Source organism: Mesocricetus auratus, unplaced genomic scaffold (genome assembly GCF_017639785.1).
Source record: "Mesocricetus auratus isolate SY011 unplaced genomic scaffold, BCM_Maur_2.0 Super-Scaffold_100007, whole genome shotgun sequence".
NCBI lineage: Eukaryota > Metazoa > Chordata > Mammalia > Rodentia > Cricetidae > Mesocricetus > Mesocricetus auratus.
In genome coordinates, this window is record NW_024429191.1 from 11,010,884 (window position 1) to 11,037,605 (window position 26,722).

Genomic DNA, 26,722 nt, shown 5'->3' on the forward strand with positions numbered 1-26,722 from the left:
CCGCCCGGGCCCGCCCCGGCCTGGAGGGCAGCGTGCCACGCCTCCACAGGACCCGCCCTAGACCTGCCCTGCAGCAGCACCCGCCCCCAAAGAGGCTTAGCCCCGCCCCGCCAGTACTGTGCGTCATTTCCTGTCGGCGGAAGGGGCGTACCAGAGCGACCGGGTCCAGCAGGCAGAGTTAGTTGCTTAGCAACGCGAGCGCTTTGTCTGGTGTTACTCCTATCCATCGTAGAGCGGATTTGTGATAGAACTGAGCGTTTTGGCTTGGTTATACTGTGATAGCTTGGGCTTCCTGTTGCAATAATGACCGCAGAAAAGTGAAGGGAGATGTCGGTCACCTGGCCAGCAGGAGAGCCTCTCTGAGGGTTCTTTTTTTCTGGACTGCATATCATTCCGTGCACTTACTGTCCACGGTATTTTCTTCCCTATAGTGCACACACAGATACGGAGTGAAGGTCAGAGGACAACTTTGCAGAGTTGGTTCTCCCACCTTTATGTTAATTTTTGTTTTGCTTTGTTTTTTTTTGATTTTTGGGTTTTTTGTTGTTGTTGTTGTTTGTTGGTTTTACGAGACAGGGTTTCTCTGTATTGTTTTGGAGGCTGTCGGTCCAGCCTGGCCTTGAACTCACAGAGATCTGCCTGCCTCTGCCTCCCTAGTGCTGGGATTAAAGGCGTGTGCCACCACCGCCCGGCCAGTGCTGTTAATTTAACCCAGGGCTTTGTGCTTGGTAGGTATGCACTCTACTAATTCTGATACAACCCTCACTTTTTTTTCTGTTTGTTTCTTTTTTCTTTTTCTTTCTTTCTTTTTTTTTTTCTTCTGAAGATGTAGTTCACATTTACCCAGGTTGGAATTGCATTTTTGTTTTTTGAGACAAAGTTTCACTGTGTAACCCTGACTGTCCTGGAACTCACTTCATAGACCAAGCTGATCTCTAACTCAGAGACCTGCCTAACTCTGCCTCCCCAAATGTTGGAACTAAAGGTGTGTGTCACCACTGCCCGGCTGGTCCTGCATTTTTTATATGTATCTAAGGCTAGCCTTGACCACCTGGTTTTCCTGCCTCTATCTTTCATTTGCTGTGATTACAGGCTAGCAACACCACAGTTAGTGTTTTGCAGGGGGTGGTACTGGGAGCTGAACCCATGTTGGGCTAACATTCTATCACTGAACTATATCCCCAGCCCTGAATACATTTAAATTGTTAATTGCTTATTGCTGATGGTGAGGTCTCATTCCTATAGATAATTGTTTGGATGGGGGAGAGCTGTCCTGCCAGATTTTATTCCTTCTAGGATTGGTTCAGGTAGAAAAGTTTAGGATAATGGCCAATATGTGCCTTTGGTTAAAATAAAGGAGACAGACACAAAATGAAGGCAGAAATACTAGGCTCTTATCCTAGTTTTATTTACCCTGTGGGCCTAAGTGGGAGTCAAAACATTTTTTTTTTGTTGTTTGTTTTTCGAGACAGGGTTTCTCTGTGGCTTTGGAGGCTGTCCTGGAACTCGCTCTGTAGACCAGGCTGGCCTCGAACTCACAGAGATCCGCCTGCCTCTGCCTCCCGAGTGCTGGGATTAAAGGCGTACGCCACCAACGCCCGGCTCGGGAGTCAAAACATTTTAATACAAACAGCTGATATAGGCTTCTTACCAGTATGTCCCTAAGTGCCACTGTTCCTAAATATAGTGTTGCTCATATTTGTCAAAATATTTTTTTTTTGGTTTTTCGAGACAGGGTTTCTCTGTATTGTCTTGGAGGCTGTCCTGGAACTCCCTTGGTAGACCAGGCTGGCCTTGAACTCACAGAGATCCGCCTGCCTCTGTCTCCCAAGTGCTGGGATTAAAGGTGTGCGCCACCAACGCCCGGCTTGTCAAAATATTTGTTTAGTTGTTTGCTTTTTATTTTTATTTTTGGTTTCTTGAGATAGGGTTTCTCTGTGTAGCTTTGGAGCCTGTCCTGGCACTCACTTTGTAGGCCAGGCTGACCTTTAATTCACATAGATCCACCTGCTTCCCAAGTGCTGAGGTGAAAGGCATGCACCACCACTGCCTGACTTTATTTTTATTTTAAAGTATCTTATTTTTAGCTATGTATATGCTAGGGGAGGGTATATATATGTGACTGCAGGTGCCTCTGAGCCTAGATGAGGGTCTCAAATTCCCTGGATGTAGAGTTACAGGAAGTTGTGGGCTGCTAGACTTTGGTGTCGGGAACCAAACTCTGGTCCTCCACCAGAGCAGTTACCATTGAGCTATGTCTTCAGCCTCTTGTTTGGTTTTGAAACTGACTGGTAATTTGCCAACACAAAGACATAGTTCTTTCCTGGAAGGAGACAGGAGATTGTTTATTCTTTTTTTTTTTTGGTTTTTCAAAACAGGGTTTCTCTGTGGCTTTGGAGGCTGTCTTGGAACTAGCTCTTGTAGACCAGGCTGGCCTCGAACTCACAGAGATCCGCCTGCCCCTGCCTCCCGAGTGCTGGGATTAAAGGCGTGTGCCCCCACCGCCCGGCTGATTGTTTATTCTTGTGTAAAACATAAAGGTGAGCATGGCCCAAGAACATAGAATCAGGTTGCTCTTTGTCTTAGGGTGTTAGTGCTGTGAAGAGACCTATGAACAGAGCAGCGCTTCTAAAGGAAAACATTTAATGGGGCTGTGTGAGAGCCAATGTTACATTTTAAGTTTTAATTAGTATGCTTTAGAGATCAATGAAACAAACAAAAGAATGTCTCTGATCTGGAAGGTCCTTGCCCAAGGATAGTTTCTGAAATGCTAGAGGCCATTGTTCATGGATGATCACAAGCCAAATGTTTTCCTTTTTTATTTATTTTGTGTGCAGTGTTCTGCCTGCATGTATGCCTGGATGCCAGAAGAGGGCACCACATTTGATTATAGATAGTTGGTGAGCCAGCATGTGGTTGCTGGGAATTGAAATTAGTACTTTTGGAAGAGCAGCCTGTGCTGTTAACCTCTGAGCCATCTCTCCAACACCAAGCCACAAGTTTTCACTTCTGTCGTTTGACCCCTCCCCACTAGATGGGCTTGATCACATGTGGCCAGGAGGTTCACAGGCAGGATGTATGCTTGCCCTTGGTTAGATGTACACTGGAGGTACCTCAGGGAAATACATAAACTTCTGCAAAACTTGATTCAGGGCCATCTTCTGGAAACCCACAGTTGAACCTGACCAGAGCCCATCCACTTGGTCAGTATTTAATTAAAGCTTGCTTCAAATTTGGCTTTAAATTGTATTAGTGGACTTATTCTTAACTAGTGGGATTAATAGCTAGCTTACAGTTCAGAGGTTTAGTTCATTTTTGTCATGGTGGGGAGCATGGCATTGTGCAGGTAGACATGATGCTACAGAGGTAGCTGAGTCTTCTACATCTGGATCAGCAGGCAGCAGGAAGAGCAAGTAAGACACTGTCCTGGGCCGGGCGTTGGTGGCGCACGCCTTTAATCCCAGCACTCGGGAGGCAGAGGCAGGCGGATCTCTGTGAGTTCGAGACCAGCCTGGACTACCGAGCGAGTTCCAGGACAGCCTCCAAAGCCACAGAGAAACCCTGTCTCGAAAAACCAAAAAAAAAAAAAAAAAAAAGACACTGTCCTGGCTTGAGCATCTGAGACCTCAAAGTCTACCCCTAGTGACACACTTCTTCCAACAATGCCTCACCTATTACAACAAGGTCACACCCCTTAATAGTGTTGTTTGAAATGAGTCATGGAGTACAACAAACCCATGTGGGAGTTTATTAGGGAGGGGGGTGGAAGGGAGAGCTGTGATGATTGATAGAGAAAGCAAATGGAGAGAGAGAGACTGGAGCACATAGAGCTTACTTGGAAGGGAACCTTTGCACATGCATACAGAGCAGGGTACTGCTTGCCATGTTCCCGAAGGTGTGCCTGGATGCTAATAGTACCACTCCCTGTGTGCCTATGGAAACCATTTTCTTTCAAACCACCGTGTCCAAACATTCTTTTTTTTTTTTTTTTTTTTTTTTTTTTTTGGTTTTTCGAGACAGGGTTTCTCTGTGGCTTTGGAGGCTGTCCTGGAACTAGCTTTTGTAGACCAGGCTGGCCTCAAACTCGCAGAGATCTGCCTGCCTCTGCCTCCCAAGTGCTGGGATTAAAGGCGTGCGCCACCAACGCCCGGCGTGTCCAAACATTCTTGATGAATACCATGTCCCAACTTGAGAAAGATTTTATGAAGTTTTAATTTTTATCTTTTATGCCCGTTCCACAAGACCCCCAGAGACCACCAAGGAGCTGACTCACAGACTGCAAGTGCACAAGGTTTCTTTATTGAATTCAAACCTAGGCAGGAACCGTGTCCCACAGACTGAAGCAGCAGCTGCAGGAGAAGGCCTCGAGCCTCAGAATCAAGGAGTTTATAAAGGCAAAGATCACAGAACAGGGTTAGGGGTACGGGTTCGAAGCTGATTGGCCCCAGAGTTCAGGGGGATTCAGGAACTTTCTAGGGGTTTATCTCTTGTACCATTTGTTCCCGTAAAAGTTGTTTCTCAGCTGGGCGTTGGTGGCGCACGCCTTTAATCCCAGCACTTGGGAGGCAGAGGCAGGCGGATCTCTGTGAGTTCGAGGCCAGCCTGGTCTACAAAGTGAGTTCCAGGACAGCCTCCAAAACAATACAGAGAAACCCTGTCTTGAAAAACCAAAAAAAAAAAAGAAAAAAGTTGTTTTTCAACTTTTTGTGTTGGTTGCCCTGGGGTCACCACCCCCACCTCCACCTGTAGCACTGACCACACCCAAGCATGGTCACAAGTTTGGACATGACTGGCTAAAAGGAATAGGATTGGGGATCAGAGGCCCTTTGGATCACAGAGAGCATCCTTGTGGCAGGGTCTGCATCCTTGGAGTGGGAGCCTGTGATAGCTATGTATTTCCTGTGTAAGTTTTGTTCTCCTAACATACTCCATCTTACTGGGCCAAGAATCCTGATTTCCACACCCATAGGGTCAGGGCCATTTGTCTTCCCTTCCTGCCTGTTGGGGGGGGTGGGACATTGTAGTTATCTCACCTTCCTGCCTGTCAGCAGGTGAATGGTATAAGCCATTTGTACAGGTCATGGGGTCAGGTTCTCACACAGTGCTGGTTTGGGCCCTTTTTCTCTAGGATGGCTCTGGTTTGACCGTTCATATTTATTTTTCTTTTTGGACAGGGTTCCTTTATATAACTCTGGCTGTACTGGAACTCATTCTGTAGACCAGGCTGGTCTTGAATTCATAGATGCAGTTGGAATTTTCTTTGAGCTACCAACCAGCACCCAAATAAAGACACAGAGATATATTATTATGAATGTTTGGCCTTAGCTTACCCTTGTCCCACTAGCTCTTTTAGCTTAATTTAACCCAATTCTATTCATCTACATTTTGCCTTGGGGCTTTTACCTTTCTTTCATTCTGTGTGTCCTACTTCCCTGCTTCCTCCATGTCTGTCTGTCTGGCTGCTGGCATCTCTCTGGCCTCTTTTTCTTTCTTTTTTTCTAGCCTAAATTCTTCTTCCTACTTACTCTCCTTTCCTGGAAGTCCCACCTAAACCTCCTCCTTTACTATTGGCAGGTCAGTTTTTTATTAGACCAATCAGGTGCCTTAGACAAGCAAGGTAAAACAGCAACACATCTTTACATAGTTAAACAAATGCAACACTTCTTTACATATTTAAACAAATATGCTGCAACATACAGAGATCTGCCTGCCTCTGCCCACTGAGTGCTGGGATTAAAGGCATGTGATGCCAAGCCTGCCTCATGAAATTTTTATAGTTTACAGAAAAAATATTAAGCCATAAATTGAGGTATAAATGGTTCACTATGTAACCTTGGTTGGCCTGTGGCCCTGGCTAGCCTGGACCTCCCTATGTAAGCCAGACTGATTTCTAACTCACAGAGACTCACCTATAGTTCAAACTCAGATGTAGGCAATGAATAATAATAAGAGGACTAAGGATCACTCATCATAATTTGACTCAGGATCAGTAACTTTTTAACACTCCATATTTAGGGAACTCTTTTCCATATTCAGGGAACTCTTTTCTTCCTCCCTCCCTCCTTCCCTCCCCCTTTTTTTTCTTTCTAGACAAGGGTTCGTGTAGTCCAGGCTGGTCTTGAGCTCACTGTAGTTGAAGATGAAGTTGAACGTTTGATCTTCCTGCCTCTACTTCCCAATTATTGTAATAACGTGTGACCACTATGCCTGGTTTGATGCTGTGCTGGGGAAGGAACCTAGGGTACACTAGGCAAGCACTCTATCAACTGAACCACATCCTTAGTCTCTCCCTTTTCCCCTTCATACAGCCTCATAGAATCCTTAGCATGGGCGTGGGCTTTTTCTGGAAACTTCAATTCATATCATCTATCATCTCCTAATATAAGATCAGACTGGAACATCCTCATTGACGGGCCAGAGCACAGAATGATTAATCAGCCTTCCCTTGGGAGAAAAATAAAGTTCACTGAGTGAGATACAAGAGAGGAAACATCAACATCCGAGTAGAGCCTTTGTGTCAGCCCTTTCAAAAGCAAGTGAGCAGAGCCAAGGGAAGTCATTAACAGGGGAGTTTTAGGTTGGAGAAATGGCTCAGAGGTTAAGAGTACATTTATAACTCCAGTTCCAAGGGAATATTGTATTATTATGAGTCTGTGTTGTGGAAACTCCAACCAACAGAGAAGTCTTTTTTTTTTTTTTTTTTGGTTTTTCGAGACAGGGTTTCTCTGTGGCTTTGGAGGCTGTCCTGTAACTCGCTTGGTAGTCCAGGCTGGTCTCGAACTCACAGAGATCTGACTGCATCTGCCTCCTTAGTGCTGGGATTAAAGGCGTGCGCCACCAACGCCTGGCTAACAGAGAAGTCTTTAATAAACATATGGGCTAGAACTCAAAAAGGTCCAGTCTCAAACTGGTCTGTATAGGGTAAGCAGCATTGTCACAAATCTGTCTACCATCCTAGGGTGGTCTTTTCATCCGTGTTTCAAATAAATCCCTTGGTTTGAACTTAATGGCTACAACCCCTACCTCCTGAGATTATAGGCATGAATAACCCCGCCCAGTTTAGTATATTTTGTTTGTTTCCACTAAACTCTTATTAGAAAATAGAATCTGCTATTTTAGGGACCACGGTGAAATCAGGTTGGAGCGACGCTAATTGTCCCAAACTACATTTCCCGGCAGGACCCGCATCAACGTCGACGAACTTCCTCCCAGCATTCCCCGCGGCGGGAAAGCGCCGAGCGGGCTCCAGGCCGACAGCACCATCTTTCTCTGCCGCTGTTGCCGCTGCTGCCGTAGAGTTGTGAGGAGCTTAGCGGCAGTTCCTACTGGCCACCATGTCCGCCCAGGCGCAGATGCGGGCCCTGCTGGACCAGCTCATGGGCACGGCTCGGGACGGTGAGTCTGAGCAGCCGTCCAGGCGCTGGGCGGGGGCGGGAGTAAGGCGAGGCCGCTTGGCAGCCTGAAGCGAGGGCCGTGACAGTGTGCGCCTGCGCGGGGCGCCATTGCTTTCCCCGGCTCGCCGACCCCAGGCGCTGGGCCTTTGTCTGATCCGCTTGGCTTGCGAGGCTGCTGCGGCCGCCGTGTCCTTCTCGTCCGGGCTGCCACCTCCTTGAGAGTCCGATCTGACGGTGGGGCTTTGTCCCCCTCCCATTTTCCGTCATGCGAATTCCTCTTGGTCGGCATCGTGGCTCGGCGCCCCGGCGTACTGGAGCGTCGGCGAAGGGCTGGAACCAGCGCGGGCTCCGGGGCACTGGCTGCCGAGTGGCAGAATTCCTCTGATACTCCTCGGAGGACAGGCGACCCCCGAGGAGCTGGAGGGGTTTCGAAAACCCCGGGCCTTCTTGCTCCGTACGGTTACAAGGGGAGCCGTAAATGAGCACTTCTAACGTGGGTTCCTCCGTGTACTTTCCTAGTCTTCCCACCCCTCATTCCCCAGCCTCACAGACTAGCCTTGGTTTGGTCAGCTCTTGGCATTCGTTAGGTAGGTGGTTCTATAGGGAGGAGTACAAAATCATGGTGGCGTCTCAGGAGAAAGCAGTTGCATCCTAGCAAAGCTAGATCCCTGCTGTGGTTTGTGTTTTCACTTTTACTAAAGTAATGAAGTTGTAATTTCACACTGGCACATTTCGCAGGGCTGTGCAGATTCTTTGCACCTTATTTCATAGGTCAATAAGTGCTTTTAGCTTTCTTTGTATGTTGAGTTGCTTTTGAATTGCTTCCCATATTTTTATTTCATACAAACTGAACAATTGTGGCCCCTCTATTTTATTTATAAAGGTTCAGTGTATCTTTGCCTGCCTACATCAATCTGCAAGGGAGTTGCAGAAAAGCCTCATGTTCATCGAGCCGTGAGTCACAACCAATTTCTAAGCTGTTATAACAAAAAAGTGTTTGCTTTTTTTCCACAAGTAACTTTTAAAGTGTAGTTTAGAAAGAAAACATTTTCAGTAAAAAGACACTACATTAATCCTGGATGCTTGCAGATCCTGAAATATATTCCTCCTTGACTATTACACCTCACTGTGTCCTATACACAGATTAGCCTTAAAATTTGTCACATACCACTTTGCCTTTACTTTTATGTATCATTCCCCCTGACTTCCTTACTGCAGGTGTGGGCAAGAAAACTTTTCCTTTAAAACTTTTCAACAGCGGGCATAAAATTCTGCAGCTGAGTTCCTCAAGAATGCAGATGGGTACAGTATGTGTTGGCGTTCACAGTGTGTATTGACTAACCTGATTCCTTTTTGCTTTCTTTGGTATTGTCTTGTTAAAAGTGACTCCCAGGTGCCAACTTTCCTTTTAAGGGTGGGAATGAAAGGGGAATAAGAAGAAAACGTCTACAGAGATTTAACAGTCAATGATAGAGCTTGAAAGCTTTCTTCTTCCTCTTGTAGTTTTTGGCAAAACACTGCCTATTAATTTGACTACAATAAAAAGAATAAATAGCTTCGGTTGGTGGAAATTACCAGCTCAAAGTCCTACGTGATAGATTCATGGCACTCTGATTACATGGGTCTTAGTGTCTCATTGCCCACATGTATATTTGGGCAGATACCTTTTGGTACTCACTCTTACTTCTGACTCCTTGACATAATGATGGAGTTAGATGTGATTAAGTGTGCATCTTAGCTTAAAAATGTATTCCATTTTCTATTGTAAATATCTTTAGGTCAGTTTCTTAGTGTATATGGTGGGGAGAATACAGAAATGCTAGTCTGCCAATCATCCAGGTGTGTTGTTGTGCCAGATAACCTTGTGTAGTTAATGAGATAATACGTTATTTAAAAGCACAAATGAATTTCAGGAGATGAAACCAGACAGAGGGTCAAGTTTACAGATGACCGAGTCTGCAAGAGTCACCTTCTGGATTGCTGCCCCCATGACATCCTGGCTGGGACGGTAGGTGCATTCCAGAGGCTTATGGGTCACTCAGAAGGGGTGGAACAGTAGATGTGATGTTTTTGTTTCATCAAAGAGTAATATTTTCTTTTTAAAAATTTCATAGTATAGATTGCCGGGAGTTGGTGGCACATGCCTTTAATCCCAGCACTCGGGAGGCAGAGGCAGGCAGATCTCTGTGAGTTCCAGACCAGCCTTGTCTACAGAGCAAGTTCCAGGACAGACTCCAAAGCAATACAGAGAAACCCTGTCTCGAAAAACCAAAAAAAAAAAAAGTGCATAGTATAGATTTCTTGAATTACAAAAATATGCAATCAATGTGATATCTGCTTATCTGCTTGACTTTTATATTCGGGGCTGAAAAGATGACTCAGCAGAAAAAGTCACTTGACAATCTGAGTTCAATCCCCAGAAAGAACCACTCCTCCAAACTGTCCTGACTTCTATATGGACACTTTGGCACCTACATAAAAAGACAGACACAAACAAATACACATTTTAAACGGAAAACAAACAGGGACTGGACTGAAAACATGACTCTGGGCTCAGTGGTTAAGAGCACTCGCTGCTCTTCCAGAGGGTTTTTGTTTTTTGGTTTTTTCCTCAAACTCACAGAGATCCGCCTGCCTCTGCTACCCGAGTGCTGGGACTAAAGGCCTGCGTCACCACCGCCCGGCTCCAGAGGTTCTTAATTCAGTTTCCAGCAATCACATGGTGGCTCACAACCATCTACAGTGGGATCTGATACCCTCTTCTGGCATAAAGGCATATGTGCAGATAGGGCACTTATATACATAAAATAAATAAATCTTTTTTTTTTTTTTTTTTGGTTTTTCGAGACAGGGTTTCTCTGGCTTTGGAGGCTGTCCTGGAACTCGCTCTGTAGACCAGGCTGGCCTCGAACTCACAGAGATCCGCCTGCCTCTGCCTCCTGAGTGCTGGGATTAAAGGTGTGCGCCACCAATGCCTGGCAAATAAATAAATCTTTAAAAAAAGAAAAAAGAAAACATGATTCCACAACTAAGAGCATTTGCTGTTCTTTCAGAGGACCTGGGTTCAGTTCCTGGCACCAATATCAGGAAGATTCATAACCACCTATAATTTCAGTTCCAGAGGATCCAAGGCATTCTTCTGCCCTCTGTAGACATGTACTCAGGCCTATATATAAATAAAAATTAAGTGTGTGTATGTGTTTGTATGAATGAAAATATGCTAGAAAGCCGGGTGTTGGTGGGATTAAAGGTGTGCACCACCAACGGCCGGCAATCCAGCCCTCTTTTTTTTAAAATTAATTATTTAATTTTGATTTTTCAGACAGGGTTTCTCTATTGTTTTGGAGACTCCCCTGGAACTAGCTCCTGTAGACCAGGCTGGCTGGTCTCCAAATCACAGAGATCTGCCTGCCTCTGCCTCCCGAGTGCTAGGATTAAAGGTGTGCGCTTAGTTTGTTATCTACAAAACTATTTCAGTGAAAGTTGAAATGCTAAATTATATTGATTACATGCTTTCTAGAATGAATAAGTTGTTTTAATTTTTTATTTCCCACAGCGCATGGATTTAGGAGAATGTACCAAAATCCACGACTTGGCCCTCCGAGCAGATTATGAAATTGCAAGTAAAGAAAGAGACCTGTTTTTTGAATTAGATGTAAGATTTTTCGGATGTTTATTCATGCTACAAAGTATCAATCACTATTGAAAGTATTGTAATGTTTGTAAGCTAAAAAACAAAATAATTAAATAAGCACTTGTTAAAAATCTTAAGTTGTGGGCTGGAGAGATGGCTGAGCGGTTAAGAACACTGACTGTTCTTTCAGAGGTCCTGAGTTTAATTCCCAGCAACCACATGGTGGCTCACAACCACCTTGAATGAGATCTGGTACCCTTTGCTGACCTGCAGACAAAAGGCTGTATGCACAATAAATAAATATTTTAAAAAATCTTAAGTTGTATCCCATAGCAGATACTACCTTGTATTTATGTGACTCTCTACTTATTACTATATTGAATTTTATTTCATTGTTTGATTTTTTTTTTTTCTTCATGTGTCTTATATATAGCCCATGCTGGTAGCATATGCTATGTAGCCAAGGATGATCTTGAACTCCTGAGCTAGGGTTACAGAGCCATGTGCCATCATGATAATTTATGTAGTGTTAACAATTGAACTCAGAGCCTCATGCATGTTAGGCAAGCATTCTACCAGTTATTTCCAGTCCCTGGAAATTTTTAGCAAAATGACTGTTACCGTAAGATACAGCTGTCCACAGATGGTGGTGGTGCATGCCTTTAATCCCAGCACTCAAGAGAGAGAGGCAGGCAGGTTTTATTTAGGCCAGCCTGGCCTGCAGACACAGAACTAGTTCAGGAACAGCCAAGGCTACACAGAGAAACCCTGTCTTGAAAAACAAAACAACAAAAAGATGTCAAGTTTCAAAAAGTGATAGGATAGATTAAAATCTCACTTTAAGAAATATATCTTTTTGCATGTATTAAAGCAAAATGTCAATGTGCACACGTGTGCGCACACACACATATTTATATATTTTTATTTATTTTTCTGGTTTTTCGAGACAGGGTTTCTCTGTGGCTTTGGAGGCTGTCCTGGAACTCGCTCTGTAGACCAGGCTGGCCTCGAACTCACAGAGATCTGCCTGCCTCTGCCTCCCGAGTGCTGGGATTAAAGGCGTGCGCCACCAACGCACAGCTTACATATTTATACTTAATATGGGCATTTTGTCTGCTTGTATGTCTGTACTATCTGTGTGTCTCATATCATTAGAGGTCAAAAGGATTCCCTGGCATGTTAGGGATGGTTAATGAGGTAGCATGTAGGTGCTAGGGGATAGAATCTGGTCCTCTGGAAGAGTATCCAGTGTTCTTAACCTTGAATTGTCTCTCCAGCCTCTTAGTTTTTATTTAGCTATTTTTTTGTTTTTTATTTTATTTACTTATTTTTATTACATATACAGTGTTCTGTCTGCATATTTGCCTGCACACCAGAAGAGATCACCAGATCTCATTATAGATGGTTGTGAGCCACCATGTGTTTGCTGGGAATTAAACTTAGGACCTCTGGAAGAGCAGCCCAGTGCTCTTAACCTCTGAGCCATCTCCCCAGCTCTAGTTTTTATTTATTAGGGTCATTTTTATTTTGTGCGTATGGATGTTTTGTCTCTATATATGTTGTGTACTTTGTGTATAACTGAAGTCTATGGAGGCTAAAAAATGGCATTGAATTCCCAGAACTGGAGTTAAACAGACAGTTGTGAGCTACCCAATATCTTATGGGTATTGTGAACCTGGAGAACAATAGCTCTTAACCACTGATCTATTTCTCTACCCCCCCCCCCCCTTTTTTTTTTCTTTAAAGAGCGTCTCACATTGCCAGCTCGGGTGGCTGGAACTCACTGTTTCCCAGCTTGATCTTTTTTGTTTTTTGTTTTTTTTTTTTTTGGTTTTTCAAGACAGGGTTTCTCTGTATTGTCTCTTGGAGGCTGTCCTGGAACTCTCTTTGTAGACCAGGCAGAGATCCACCTGTCTCTGCCTCCCGAGTGCTGGGGTTTAAGGTGTGCGCCACCAACGCCCGGCCCAGCTTGATCTTTTAATGATTGATCCTCTTGCTTTATCTCCCTGAATTCTAGGATTATATTGCATGAGCCACTATGCTGCCTTCCATGCCTTCTTTTTTTGGGGGGGGTTGGGAGGTTTGGAGGGGGTCGTGAGCAACAGGTTGGTTTTTCAAGATAGGATTTTCTATCTGTAGCTCTGGTGGTCCTGGAACTCAGTTGAACAGGCTGGCCTTGAACTCAGATCTGCCTGCCTTTGTCTCCTAAGTACTGGAACTAAAGGCATGCACTACCACTGCCCAGTTCAATGCCTTTTTGAAATGACCTCATTAATGATACAGAAGTTGAGCTCTTAGCAAGAAACTGAAGCATACATGATGTGATTAGTATATATGAAGAGCATATTCAACCATTGTGGAGTTTGTGGTTTGTTTACACTATGGATTAAGCAGTTAGAAAAGAAACAGGTTGTATCTTCCAAAAATATTTAGTCTTTTTTTTTTTTTTTTGGCTTTTCGAGACAGGGTTTCTCTGTATTGTCTTAGAAGCTGTCCTGGAACTCGCTTTGTAGACCAGGCTGGCCTCGAACTCACAGAGATCCACCTGCCTCTGCCTCCTGAGTGCTGGGATTAAAGGTGTGCGTCACCAACGCCCGGCTAGTCTTACTTTTTGGTTTATTTTATTTTTAGCCAGGCTTTTACTGTGTAGCTCTGTTTGGCCTGGAACTCATATAGATTCCGATAGGTCTTGAGTTCAGAGTTAACCTACCTTTGTTTCTTGTGTGCTGGATTTAAAGATGTGAACACAACTGGCTATATCTCTTATAAGAGAAAAATGAAAAAATTGGTTGTGTTCCTGACACTTACCATGTTAGAACTCTCCTCCCCAGCCCTTGGAAACTAGGGCTAGAGCGCATGATTCAGAGGTTAAGAGTTCAATTCCCAGCTGTAATGAGATCTGTTGTCCTCTTCTGGTGTGCAGGCAGAACACCATATATGTAAGAAGTAATGTATAAAATAATCCTGTAAACTAAGACAAGTTATTTCAAATATGTACAGGGATGGTCTAATTTCCTTTATATATAAAAGTCCTCTTTTGAGATAGTATTTCATGTAGCTCATGCTGGCCTCAATTTTGGTATATAGTTAAGTTCTCCTCTCCCTCTGCTTCCCACCAAGTCAGATTATGTCATGGTTGGGATCAAAGTTAAGACTTTATACCTAGTAGGCAACCATTTTACCTACTGGGTTATATCCCCAATTGGTATTGAACAGTTTTTAAATATTTCACGTATTTATTTTGAGACAACCTCACTGTAGCCCTTTCTGACCTTAAATTCAGATCCTCCTGTCTCTGCTAGGATTAAAGGTGTGTTACACCAGGCTCAGCAGTTTTATTGGTTTTGAAATGTACTTATTTTTGGCACTAGAGAGATGGCTAAGTATTTGAGATTACTGGTTATTCTAAAGTACCTGGCTTTGTTTCCCATCACCTGAGGGATGGCTCATAGCTGTGTATAACTCCAATTCCAGGGAATTTGACACTGCTTTTTGGCCTTGGCAGCACTGTACACATGGGATATGTAGACATACATGCAAGCAGAATATTTATAAAAAATTTTAACTTAGTCTTGAGCTAGGGACTATAAGTATGTGCTGTTATATCAAGCCCCCCTCCTTTGGGAGACAGGGTTCCTTTACTGGCTCTCCTGGAACTCACTGTGTAGACTAGGCTGTCCTCAAAAGTCACAAGAGACCCACCTGCCTCTTCCTTCTGTGTGCTGGAATTAAAGACATGTACCACCACTCTTGATGCCACCAAGCTTTTTTTTTTTTTAAAGATTTATTTATTTATTATGAATACAACATCCTGCCTCCATGTATGTATGCGCATACCAGAAGAGGGCACCAGATCTCATTACAGGTGGTTGTGAGCCACCATGTGGTTGCTGGGAATTGAACTCAGGACCTCTGAAAGAGCAGTCAGTGCTCCTAACCTCTGAGCCATCACTCTAGCCCAACACCAAGCTTTTTAAAGTGAGTGCTGGGGATTGAACTCAGGTTCCCATGCTTGGATGGCACATGCCATCTCCCCAACCTCTTGAGTTGGTATTTTAATGAATTTTACCAAGTAGTTCAGTTTTGCATCAAACTCAAAATCTTCTTGCTTCGGTAATAGGATTATAGGATATAATGGGTTACTTCTAAAGAATTGTTAAAAATTGTTCAGCCTGTTCTAAAGGTAGAGCATGCTTAGTGATAGACCATTTGCATAGCTTGTGGAAGGTCTTGGGTTTGATCTCTAGCACCTTCAAAAGAAAAGTGAAGGGGAAGGGAAGGTGAGAGGGAGGAAAGGAATTTGCTCAAAAGAAATACTTGTGTGTATGTGTGACAAGTGAACTGTTTACTGGGTCATTTGCAATTAGTGAAGAAGTAGCAAAAACATCTATTCATAGGAGGGATTAAGGACATTGGTGTTAAGAACAGTTTCATGGGGCTGGAGAGATGTTTCAGAGGTTAGAGCACACATTTCTCTTACAAAAGACTGGAGCTTGGTTTCTATCATTCATGTTGGGTGACTCACAACTGCCTGTAACTCCAGTGCCAAGAGATCCATTGCCCTCTTCTGGACTCCATGGATACCTGTACTCATTTACACAGCCACATACAGACATGAAAATATGTATAAAATTAAAAATTTAAAAATATTTGTTTACTACTGTTTAGCAGAAGAGCATAGAATTTGGATATGGTATGAGTTGAGGGTAATGGAGTCTGTTCTCATGTGTTGGCCCTCCAGCCCAACTCCTACCCCAAAATGCTTAGAGCAACATGAGCAATACAAACACAAGCACCTTTAAAAAATATTTATTTTAATTATATCCATATGTGGGTATGTGTGTTATGTGTGTTCAGGTGCCTGTGGAGACCAGATCAGATTCCCTTGGAGTTGGAATTACATGCAGTTGTGAGTCACCTGACAAACTTGGGTCTTACTCAGGAGTAGCTTTAATTTTTTTTTTTTTTTGGTTTTTCGAGACAGGGTTTCTCTGTGGCTTTTGGAGGCTGTCCTGGAACTTACTCGGTAGACCAGGCTGGTCTCGAACTCACAGAGATCCGCCTGCCTCTGCCTCCCGAGTGCTGGGATTAAAGGCGTGCGCCACCAACTCCCGGCTGAATTTTAAACCACTGAGCCATCGCTCCAGTTCCACAAAGCACTTTTTGGTTCTGTTTATCGATCATGCCTTGCTTGTTCTCTGGAGACAGCCCAAGAATCAGGTTACTATTACTTCTGCAAACATTCCTTGGTTGATTTCCTTTAGCCATATTTCAGAGCAGTCCCCAGGAGCAATGTCATTATGAAACTCTATACTGGCAACAAACAAACATGAAACCAACATGCGTGTTGTATTCATAGAAAACTTCTAGAATGATGTCATGGGTAGATTCAAACATTGCATATAAGTTCTTATTATAAATTCTTTTCTTTTTCCTGTTTTTGGTTGTTATTTGATACAAGGTCTGCAATGTAGTACTGGTTGTCTTGAATCTCACTAGGTAGACCAGGCTGGCCTCAAACTCACAGGAGAGCTGCACTTGTCTATCCCCTGAGCACTGGAATTTAAGGAATATGTCACCCTTAAAAGTTTAAAGCCACTTTTGTGTGTGTGTGTAGCTATGGATTTGACTCTCTCTCCCAAGTGCTGTAATTAGACATTTGCCTAAAGTTGATACTTTTCTACAAGAATACTAAAACTGAGAATATTCACCTGTAATCCTAGCACTCAGGAGGCTGAAGTAGAAAGTTTGTTGTTTAAGGCTGGCACGCCTTTAATCCCAGCACTGGGGAGGCAGAGGCAGGCGGATCTCTGTGAGTTCGAGACTAGGCTGGATCGACAGCCTCGAAAACAATACAGAGAAACCCTGTTTCGTAAAAACGTAAAAACATAAAAACAAAACAAAACAAAAAAGGCTGGCATAGTAAAGTTCAGAGCTAGCCAGGATATATAGTGTAACTGTTGTCTGTTCTCCTCCCTCAAAACAAAACATATTTATTTGGATATTATGCAGGATTGAATATGCCTGCGTGGTTTTAGAAATTAGTTTCATTGGGCTGAATTGATGACTCTGATGACTTAGTGGTTAAGAATACTAGCTGCTCGCCAGGCTTTGGTGGCTCATGCCTTTAATTCCAGCACTCGGGAGGCAGAGGCAGGCGGATCTCTGAGTTTGAGGCCAGCCTGGTCTACAAGAGCTAGTTCCAGGACAGCCTCCAAAGCCACAGAGAAACAAGGAATACTAGCTGCTCTTCCAGAGGTCCTGAGTTCAATTCCCAGCAACCACATGGTGGCTCAGAACCATCTGTAATGAGATCTGATGCCCTCTTCTGCAGGCATGTATGCCTGCAGAACCCTGTATACATAATAAATCTCAACATTTGGGAGGCAGAGGCAGGCAGATCTCCAATTCCAGGGCTGGCTGTATAGAGAAACCCTATCTTGAAAACACCCCTCAAAAAAAAAAAAAAGAATCTGAGTTTTGGGCTCATCTTCTATCGTTTAAATTTGTCCTTGTTTAACTAATCTACACTTGAAAAACGTTTAAAAGAGAGAAAGGGACTGCAAAGAGACTTGCTGTCCCTTCAGGCCAGAAGAGGGCACCAGACCTCATTTCAGATGGTTGTGAGCCATGTGATTGCTGGGAATTGAACTCAGGAAAACCTGCTAGTGTTCTTAACCACTGAGCCATCTCTCCAGCCTCCAGAATTGCTTTTTAAAAGAGCATACCTCGTAGAAGACACTCCATGATTTGGGTTGCTTGTTTTGTTGTGTGTTACCATTACGTGTTTTAGATTTTTAAACATTGAGTTCATTATCTCCACTTCCCCAGTGCTTGGATTATAAAGGATCAGTGTCATGTGTAGACTTTTGAGGGACTGAGCTCAAGTCCTTATGTTTGCAATTCCCTCAATGTATTTTCTTGGTAATGTTGCAGAGAGTTGGAGATCCTTTTACAAATTTTGGAAATAAGTAAATCATATAGCCATTTGGTTTAAGATGATTATAATTATATTAACTATCATTATTTGTAAGTAGAGTATCAGCTCATTCTGTCACTATAAATGTCAATAGCAGAGATAGGAATTGCAATTTAAAAAAATATTGGGGGGAAGGGGTTTCGAGACAGGTTTTCTCTGTGTAACAACCTCTTACACACAGAGATCCATCTGCTTCAGCCTCCCAAGTATTGGGATTAAAGGTGTGCTTCCCCCCCCAGCTTTAAAAAATGTTTTGCTTTTTTTTTTTTTTTTGAGACCAAGTTTCATATGAAACCTTCGTTGGCCTGGAACTCACAGACTTGCCTATCTCTTCCTCCTGAGTGGTGGGATTAAGCGAGTGTGTCTGGCTAACATACATAGGAAGTATTTCAGGCCCATGAGACTATATAGTATGACCCTTTCTCAAAACAGAACAGCAAAACAAAGAAATAAACGTAGATTTGTGTTCTTATTACATACATACATATATGCCAAGACTATAAAGTATTGGCAGAGTGTAGTGTGCATACCTGTCATCCAGCACTTCAGAGGCTAAGGCAAGAAGATTTTGAATTCAAAGCCAGTCTGGAGTTCATAGCAAATTTTGGGCCAGCTTGGGGAAATTGGTCTGTAGATGTAATTGAGAGTGCCTTCCTAGCATACTTGTGGTCTTGGGTTTAATCTCTAGCATTCCTATTCCCAAATGAAAGTCATAAAAATGGCCAGAAAAAAAAAATGCAGCATTGGTCATAGCTCTCTGTTTTTCCCAAACTAGGCGATGGATCACTTAGAGTCCTTCATTGCAGAGTGTGATCGGAGAACTGAACTTGCCAAGAAGCGGCTGGCAGAAACACAGGAGGAGATCAGTGCAGAAGTTTCTGCAAAGGTATATTAAGTGACTGCTATAATCACTTTTGTCTTACCTTCAAACTAGTTGGAAATTTGGGGTAGATGGTGCTTTCTACCCAGTGGAAAGGGTCTGTGAGCAATAATTTGTATGTCACAGGAGCCTGCCTGCCTTCTTCCTTTTTCAGACAGAGTCTTAATAAGCAGCCTGGGCCAACCTTGAACTCATAAGATTTTCCTGCTTCTTGAATGCTGGGATTAAAGGCATGCACAACCAGGCTCAGGACAGAAGCATTTCTTTGGCTATATGCAGTTACTAATTAAAAGAAGATGCTAGTGTACTAGAGAGTCCTAGTAATTAAATATTTTGCTTGTAGCCTAAATTTGTGTGGTAAACCTTGCCATTTTACTACCCCTGCCCAAAAGACATAAAGAGATACAGAATGTGACCAACATATCACTTCTTTTTTTTTTTTTTTTTTTTTTTTGGTTTTTCGAGACAGGGTTTCTCTGTGGCTTTGGAGGCTGTCCTGGAACTCGCTCTGTAGACCAGGCTGGCCTCGAACTCACAGAGATCCGCCTGCCTCTGCCTCCTGAGTGCTGGGATTAAAGGCGTGCGCCACCAACGCCCGGCGAGAAATACTTACTTTATTTGGAACTCCAAGTATTGAGTTTGATGTTTTTATCTGATTCTCTGTCCTTAGGCAGAAAAGGTACATGAGTTGAATGAAGAAATAGGAAAACTTCTTGCTAAAGCAGAGCAGCTAGGAGCTGAAGGAAATGTGGATGAGTCCCAGAAGATCCTTATGGAAGTGGAGAAAGTTCGTGCAAAGAAAAAAGAAGCAGAGGTTGGTTGTTGGTTGGTTTTGAGACATTGTTTCTTTATATAATCCTGTTGTCCTGGAACTTAATATGCAGACATAGCTGTCCTTAAACTCAACAAAGATTTTCTTGCTTCTCCCAGGTACTGGGATTAAAGGCATGCACCACCTGTCTCTCCTGCCCTCCCCTCCCCTTCCCTCTACATTTTAATTTTTCATGTGTATCTATGTTTTGCTTAACGTGTGTGTGCACTATGTATGTACATTGTGTCTGATACCCCTAGGAGATCAAAAGAGGGGATTGATTCCTCTGGAACTGGAATTACCCATTTTTGTGAGCTGCCATTTGAGTGCTAGGAACCAAACTTGGGTTCTTTGGATTAGTAGCAATCAATCAATCTTTCTTTTTTCTTTCTTTCTCTTCCTCCTCCTCTTCCTTCCACTACCCCAAAACAGGGTTTCTCTGTGTACATAACAACCCTGGCTGTCCTGGAACTCATTCTGTAGACCAGACTAGCCTCTGACTCAGATCCTCCTGCCTCTGCTCCTGAGTGCTAGGATTAAAGGTGTGCACAACTACCACCTGACTTGTTTTGTTTTGAAACATTGTCTGACTTTACAGTCCTGGTTGACCTGGAACACAACCAAAGTTAGCCTGAAATTTAGAATCATCCCTCTAGGGCTGGATAGATGGCTCAGAGGTTAAGAGCACTGACTGCTCTTCCAGAGGTCTTGAGTTCAATTCCCAGCAACCACATGGTGGCTGACAACCATCTACAATTCAATCTGGTGTATATGTAATAAATAAATAAATAAATAAATCTTAAAAAAAAAAAAAAAAAGAATCATCCCTCTACCTTAGCCTCCCAGTTATAGGTATGAGCAGAGTTTGAGGCTAGTCTGGACTACAAGAAAAGTGTTGATAGGGAAATGTAATGTTGGCCATTTGTGTAGCTGTAACAATAAATGGCATACTTGGTGAGGGTATAGGTAACTGTTTATTGTAGAAATTACTTACTGAAAGACCTCGGCATCAAAGCGCCGGGCACAGAACCAAACCCTCTGCCCAAGAACCGGGGCCAGACCACTGGCTGCAAATGCAAGAGGTGATTTATTGAGTACACAGGCGCCTGCGGATGCTACTGCAACTCGGGTGCAGAGCATACCGGGCTTGTAGGGAGTACAATATTTATAGAGTTTTAATGGTTACGTAAGTATCAGCATAGCAAGAGCATTTTATTGGCTCATCTTGGGGCCAGGGGTAGTTCCCACGGACTAAATTTCATGGTATTACCTCATGAAAGACCCCGGCACGCTTCAGCAATTATTATCCAGGTCCCATGACTACTATGGTGATCATAGACACAACTGGGGGCAAGGGTAGTTGCCAAGGACTAGGTGTCCTGGTATTGCCACATAAAAGACCCTGGCACGCTTCAGCAATTATTATCCAGGTCCCATGACTGCTCTGGTGACCACAGATCCTGTTTGACATCCTGCCAGCTGGGCGAGGTACCTGGTCTGGGTTTTTTCATTAGGCAATGGCCTGGCCTTGCTTTTCTTTTCCTAGGGGGTCCTGGGTAGGGGTCTTTCATTACAAGAGAAAACGGGCAACCCAGATGAATCAAGTAGCCTTCGCTACCGGACCAGAAGCTGAAAAGAGAGTAGCTCTGCCGCAGTCTTTTATAAGAACCTCCATGCACACCTAGCCACGCCCAAAAGTAGGCCTGGCTAGTGATGTAGTTCACCGCCCTTTCATTATCACATCCATATGTGTCTCTAGTTACTCCCAAAGTGGGTGTGGTTAGCGACGCGGTGAACCACCCTATCATTACCACATCCTTATGCGCCTCTAGTGGGCCATATGGCTAATGGCGGAGTCCTAATTCTCTTCCTACACTTTGGACAAATGTTAAGCCATGTCTATGTTCTTTCATTCCAATAATAATCTTTTGTGGCTGACTGTAGTCAAAAATAGGGACAGAGATTTCCAAATTATCCTCTACAGTTCTTCTATTATCGTCATCCACCCACCAGAGTTGTATGTTTGTTACCATTAGTATACCTAAGTTCAGATATCATTGCTCACAGCTTATATTACTTTTAGTATTATATATTCAAGTTAAAAGGACCTGTATCCATCTTTTATATAGCTCACATAGACATTTGTTTCTCAAACTCCTTTTTGATTTACCTATTGGGGTGGGGGTGTGTGTGCCTGCACATTACAGAACTTGTGGAAACTGTAAACATTTTTTACTTGTGGACATTGTCCATGGAGGCTAGAAGAGGGTGTCAGATCCCCTAGAACAGAAATTGCAGACAATTGTGAGGTATCAGGTGGGTGCTGGGAATCAAATCTGGCTCTTCTGGAAAAGCAGCAAGTAAGTGCTTTAACTGCTGAACCTTCTTTCTAAACCCTCCTCTTCCCATTGATTGTGATGAATTCCATAAGAGATGAAATTGGAGGGAGATGACTTTGGGATGGTCTGTGGGTAAGTTGGGGGAACTCAGGAAAGCCATAACTTAGACCTTTGACAAAGCAAGATTATTAAAGCAGGAAGTGCAGGGGTGGGGAATAAATGAGAAAATAGTGTGTATATGCATGGTTGGTGTCATTGTGCTTCTTGTGTCATACCTGGCACATAGTTCTTATTTATAGCTTACCTGCATAGTGCCATAGTGCCAGGGTTTTGTTGGGTGCTAGAGAAATGCTCTCTGAACCCAGCAACAGGAATGGAAGGTTGGGACCATCAGGATTGTGCTTTTCTGTGGTTCTCTAAAAGTAAAAATCAGGCAGAACAGGTATGCCTCATACCCTCAGTGGACACTTCCCCACCTCAACTTGGTGATGATGTCATCTACCTTTGTTTAATTGCTTAGCTTAAAAGACAAAGAGAGTGGCCTGGGGGGAAGGGGAGGGAGAATTGTGGTTAGAGTATAAAATGAATTCAAAAAATAGGTAGTAACACTAATAGTAATAGTATCTAAGACAAGATCTTACTCAGTTTATTGCTATAGGCTTCTGTTTTATCTACACAGAACATTTTATCGTTAGTTTCTCAGTTCTTGATGGGTTTTCACATTAAATTGTTCTATAGTAGTGACCTTTTTTAGTTTGTTTTTCATTTTTACAGATAGGGTTGCTCTGGCTATTCTGGAACTCGCTTTTAGACCCTGCCGTCTTCTTGGTTATGAGCCTAGCCTTTAACGGCTGAGCGGTCTCTCCAGCTCTACACCAGGCTGTCTTCTAACTCACAGAGATCCGCCTGCCTCTCTGCCTCTGGAGTGCTGGGATTAAAGATGTATACCGCCACAGCCTGGCTGGTAACCTTGTTCTTAATATATGGTGGCACGGGGACACAAGTACCTGAAAGAATTCCTGCCTAGTGGTGCATACATACATGATCTTTCTCTTTGGTTGGGGTTTTTGTTGTTTGGTTGGCTTTTTTAGTTTTTATACAGGGTCTTACTTTGTAGCTCTTGCTGGCCTGGAACTCACAATGTAGACCAGGCTGACTTTGCTCTCATAGAGATCTGCCTCTACATCCTAAGTGCTATGATTAAAAGACTAGGCCACCACACTCAGCTAAATGCCCTATTTTAACATAAATCAAAATTATGTTAAGGTTGTCATAACCAGCAATGTATAAGAGTATTTTAACTTGCATTTCTTTCTTTCTTTCTTTTTTTGTTTTTTTTGTTTTGTTTTGTTTTATGAGACAGGGTTTCTCTGTTTGTTTTGAAGGCTGTCAGACCAGCCTGGCCTCGAACTCACAGAGATCCGCCTGCCTCTGCCTCCCGAATGCTGGGGTTAAAGGCGTGCACCACCACCACCCGGCTTAACTTGCATTTCTTAGGGAATATTTTAAATGTATAAATTAATGAAAACAGTTACATTTACAGTCAAGCCTTCCTTTTCAAAATGATCAAAGAAGGCAGTAGTGGCACACACCTCTAAGTCCAGCACTCAGGAGGTTGACACAATCACATCTGAGTGAGTTCCAGGTAAGGGCTATATAAGTATGTATAAGTATGATCAGTCTTTAAAAGAAGTAGGACAAAGGAATGATTTTCTTCAGTATGGATTTTGCATCTGTGTTCTAATTAGAGAACAAATACCAGTAGCAGGGTGCCTGGTCTCTTTCTTTTTGTTTGAAGTATATTTTGCTTTGAGCAGAATGAGAGGGTCCCCCCCCCCCCCCCAGACAGGGTTTCTCTGTGGCTTTGGAGGCTGTCCTGGAACTCGGCTTGGTAGTCCAGGCTGGTCTCGAACTCACAGAGATCAGCCTGCCTCTGCCTCCTGAGTGCTGGGATTAAAGGCGTGCGCCACCAACGCCCGGCTGAGAGGATTTTTTTTAAAGAAACATTTTAGTGTTCCTGAAGGATGTATATTATGTGTTGGCTACTTTTTTCTTCAAGTAAAGTGTCAATGATTTGGCCTTTCAAAGTATCTTTCAGATCTGCATTAAATACTTCCTGGATATCAGGGTATAATTGCTGGGACTGTGCTAGCTTTTATTTACTTTTTAAAAATTTGTATTTTAGGCTGGACAGGTGATGGCAAAAGCCTGTAATCCCTGTACTTGGGAGGCAGAGGCAGGTCTGGTCTACAAGAGCTGGTTCCAGGACAGCCTCCAAAGCCACAGAGAAACCCTGTCTCAGAAAACAAACAAAAAAAATGTATCTTAAATTATGTGTGTGTGTGGATTTATGCATGTGAATGTAAATGGCTGAGGTGGGCTAGAGGCACTGGATTTCCTTGAGTTAGGTTGTGAACTGCCTCCTGACATGGTGCTGGGAATTATACTACTCACACAGTTTTGTTTTTTTGTTTTGTTTTTTTTCCAAAACAGGGTTTTTCTGTGTAGCTTTGGAGGCTGTCCTGGAACTTACTCTGTAGACCAGGCTTGCCTCAAATTCATAGAGATCCTCCTGCCTCTGCCTCCTGAGGGCTGGGATTAAAGGCGTGTGCCACCACCACCCAATGCAAAGTATACATTCTTTTTTTGTTGTTTTTTTGTTTTTTGTGTTTTTGAGACAAGGTTTCTCTGTATTGTTTGGAGGCTGTCCTGGAACTCGCTCTGTAGACCAGGCTGGCCTCGAACTCACAGAGATCCGCCTGCCTCTGCCTCCCTAGTGCTGGGGTTAAAGGCGTGGGCCATCAATGAGTGGCGCAAAGTATACGTTCTTAAGAGACATCTGTCTGGCCCTACCCTTTTCTTTTTTAGTTAAGAAAATTATTTTGAGCCGGGCGTTGGTGGCGCACGCCTTTAATCCCAGCACTCGGGAGGCAGAGGCAGGCGGATCTCTGTGAGTTCGAGGCCAGCCTGGTCTACAAGAGCTAGTTTTAGGACAGCCTCCAAAGCCACAGAGAAACCCTGTCTCGAAAAACCAAAAAAAAAAAAAGAAAAGAAAATTATTTTGTGGACCAGGCAGTGGTGATACATGCCTTTAATCCACCACTTGGGAGGCAGAGGCAGGTGGATCTCTGAGTTTACAGCCAGCCTGGTCTACAAGAGCTAGTTCCAGGATAGCCTCCAAAGCCACAGAGAAATCCTGTCTCGAAAGACCAAAAGAAAAAAATTTCATTTTATGTATTTGGATGTTTAGCCTGTATGTATGCACTGCATGTGTTCAATGTGTTTAGTGCTCACAGAAGCCAGAAGACATACTATAATCATAGATGATTGTTATTTCCAGTGTGGATGCTGGGAACCAAACCCAGGTCTGAAAGAGCAACAGGTGCTCTTAACTGCTGAATCATCTCACTCCAACCCCAGTTTTTATTTATTTACTTTTTGAAGTCTTCTCTTCCCCTGCTGATCTCAGAACAGTCGTTCTTATCTCCATGTTTTGAATGTTCCTTGTTGCTTTTGATAAGACATACGTAAATGTTATGTTTTGGGTTTTTTTTTTTGTTTTTGTTTTTGTTTTTCAAGACAGGATTTCTCTGTGTAGCTCTGGCTGCCCTGGAACTCAGAAAACTGCCTGCCTCTAAATGTTCTTTTAAAATAAACAATGAAATTGAAGCTGAACAATCCAGTTTTCAACATGTAGTGAAATGTTACCTATATTTCAGGTTTTTCCATTTTGTGGGGTCTACATTGTGACAGTTCTGAAATGCCTCAGCTTTATCCCTTCCCTCCATAGGAGGAATATAGAAATTCCATGCCTGCATCCAGTTTTCAACAGCAGAAGCTCCGAGTCTGTGAGGTTTGTTCAGCTTACCTTGGTCTCCATGACAATGATCGTCGTCTTGCAGATCACTTCGGGGGCAAGTTACACTTGGGGTTCATTCAGATCCGAGAGAAGCTTGATCAGTTGAGGGTATGTTAATACATTCTTTCTGGAGAAGTCTTTGGAGTCTTGTGTCTTGTCACCATTAGCCTTTCTTTTTCCTTGTGGTTTTTTAAAGACAGGGTTTCTCTGTGTAACAGCTCTGGCTGTCCTGGAACTCACTTTGCAGACCAGGCTGGCTTTCAACCCCCAGTGATCCACCTACCTCTGCTTCCCAAGTGCTGGGATTAAAGGCACAAACCACTAGCACCAGGCAATCATCTATTTTTTTTTTTAAATGTATAATGCTGTGCCTGCAGGCCAGAAGAGGACACCAGATCTTATTACAGATGTTTGTATGTTTATTACATATAACTCACAGAGATTCGCCTGCCTCTGCCTCCCGAGTGCTGGGATTCAAGGCGTGCGCCACCAACGCCCGGCTTCACCTGTACTTTTTTAAGTTAGATTTAAACATGTTTCTGGGTCATGTGTCCCCGTTCCCCCCCCCCAGTCTCTTTTTGTTTTTGAGACAGGGTTTCTCTTTGTGGCCCTGCCTATCCTAGAACTCGCTCTGTAGACCAAGTTGCCCTGCCTCTGCTTCCTAAGTCTTGGAATTAAAGACGTGCACTACCACCACCCAGTGGAAGATCAGAAGTTTGTTTGTTTGTTTTTTGAGACGGGACTTCTCTGTATTTTGGAGGCTGTCATGGAACTCGATCTATAGACCAGGCTGGCCTCGAACTCACAGAAATCCACCTGCCTCCCA

The 26,722-nt window shown here is 43.4% G+C and overlaps 1 protein-coding gene across 5 annotated transcripts in view; it reads left to right on the plus strand.

The window, feature by feature from the left end:
* The first annotated feature begins 7,214 nt into the window (after window positions 1–7,214).
* The window catches only part of Luc7l (LUC7 like), a 28,902-nt gene continuing 9,394 nt past the window's right edge, over window positions 7,215–26,722 (plus strand). Inside the window, exons 1-7 of one of the 5 annotated variants that reach the window (XM_040748391.1) lie at window positions 7,215–7,395; window positions 8,278–8,348; window positions 9,308–9,402; window positions 10,951–11,049; window positions 18,783–18,893; window positions 19,558–19,701; window positions 25,828–26,004. In XM_040748391.1, the coding sequence (XP_040604325.1) occupies window positions 10,954–11,049; window positions 18,783–18,893; window positions 19,558–19,701; window positions 25,828–26,004 (528 nt within the window). In that variant the 5' untranslated portion in view covers window positions 7,215–7,395; window positions 8,278–8,348; window positions 9,308–9,402; window positions 10,951–10,953. Of the gene's footprint in view, window positions 7,396–7,434; window positions 7,888–8,277; window positions 9,403–10,813; window positions 10,835–10,950; window positions 11,050–18,782; window positions 18,894–19,557; window positions 19,702–25,827; window positions 26,005–26,722 lie in introns of those variants that run through there. The other 4 variants (XM_040748387.1, XM_040748388.1, XM_040748390.1 and 1 more) reach the window with 4 other exon arrangements.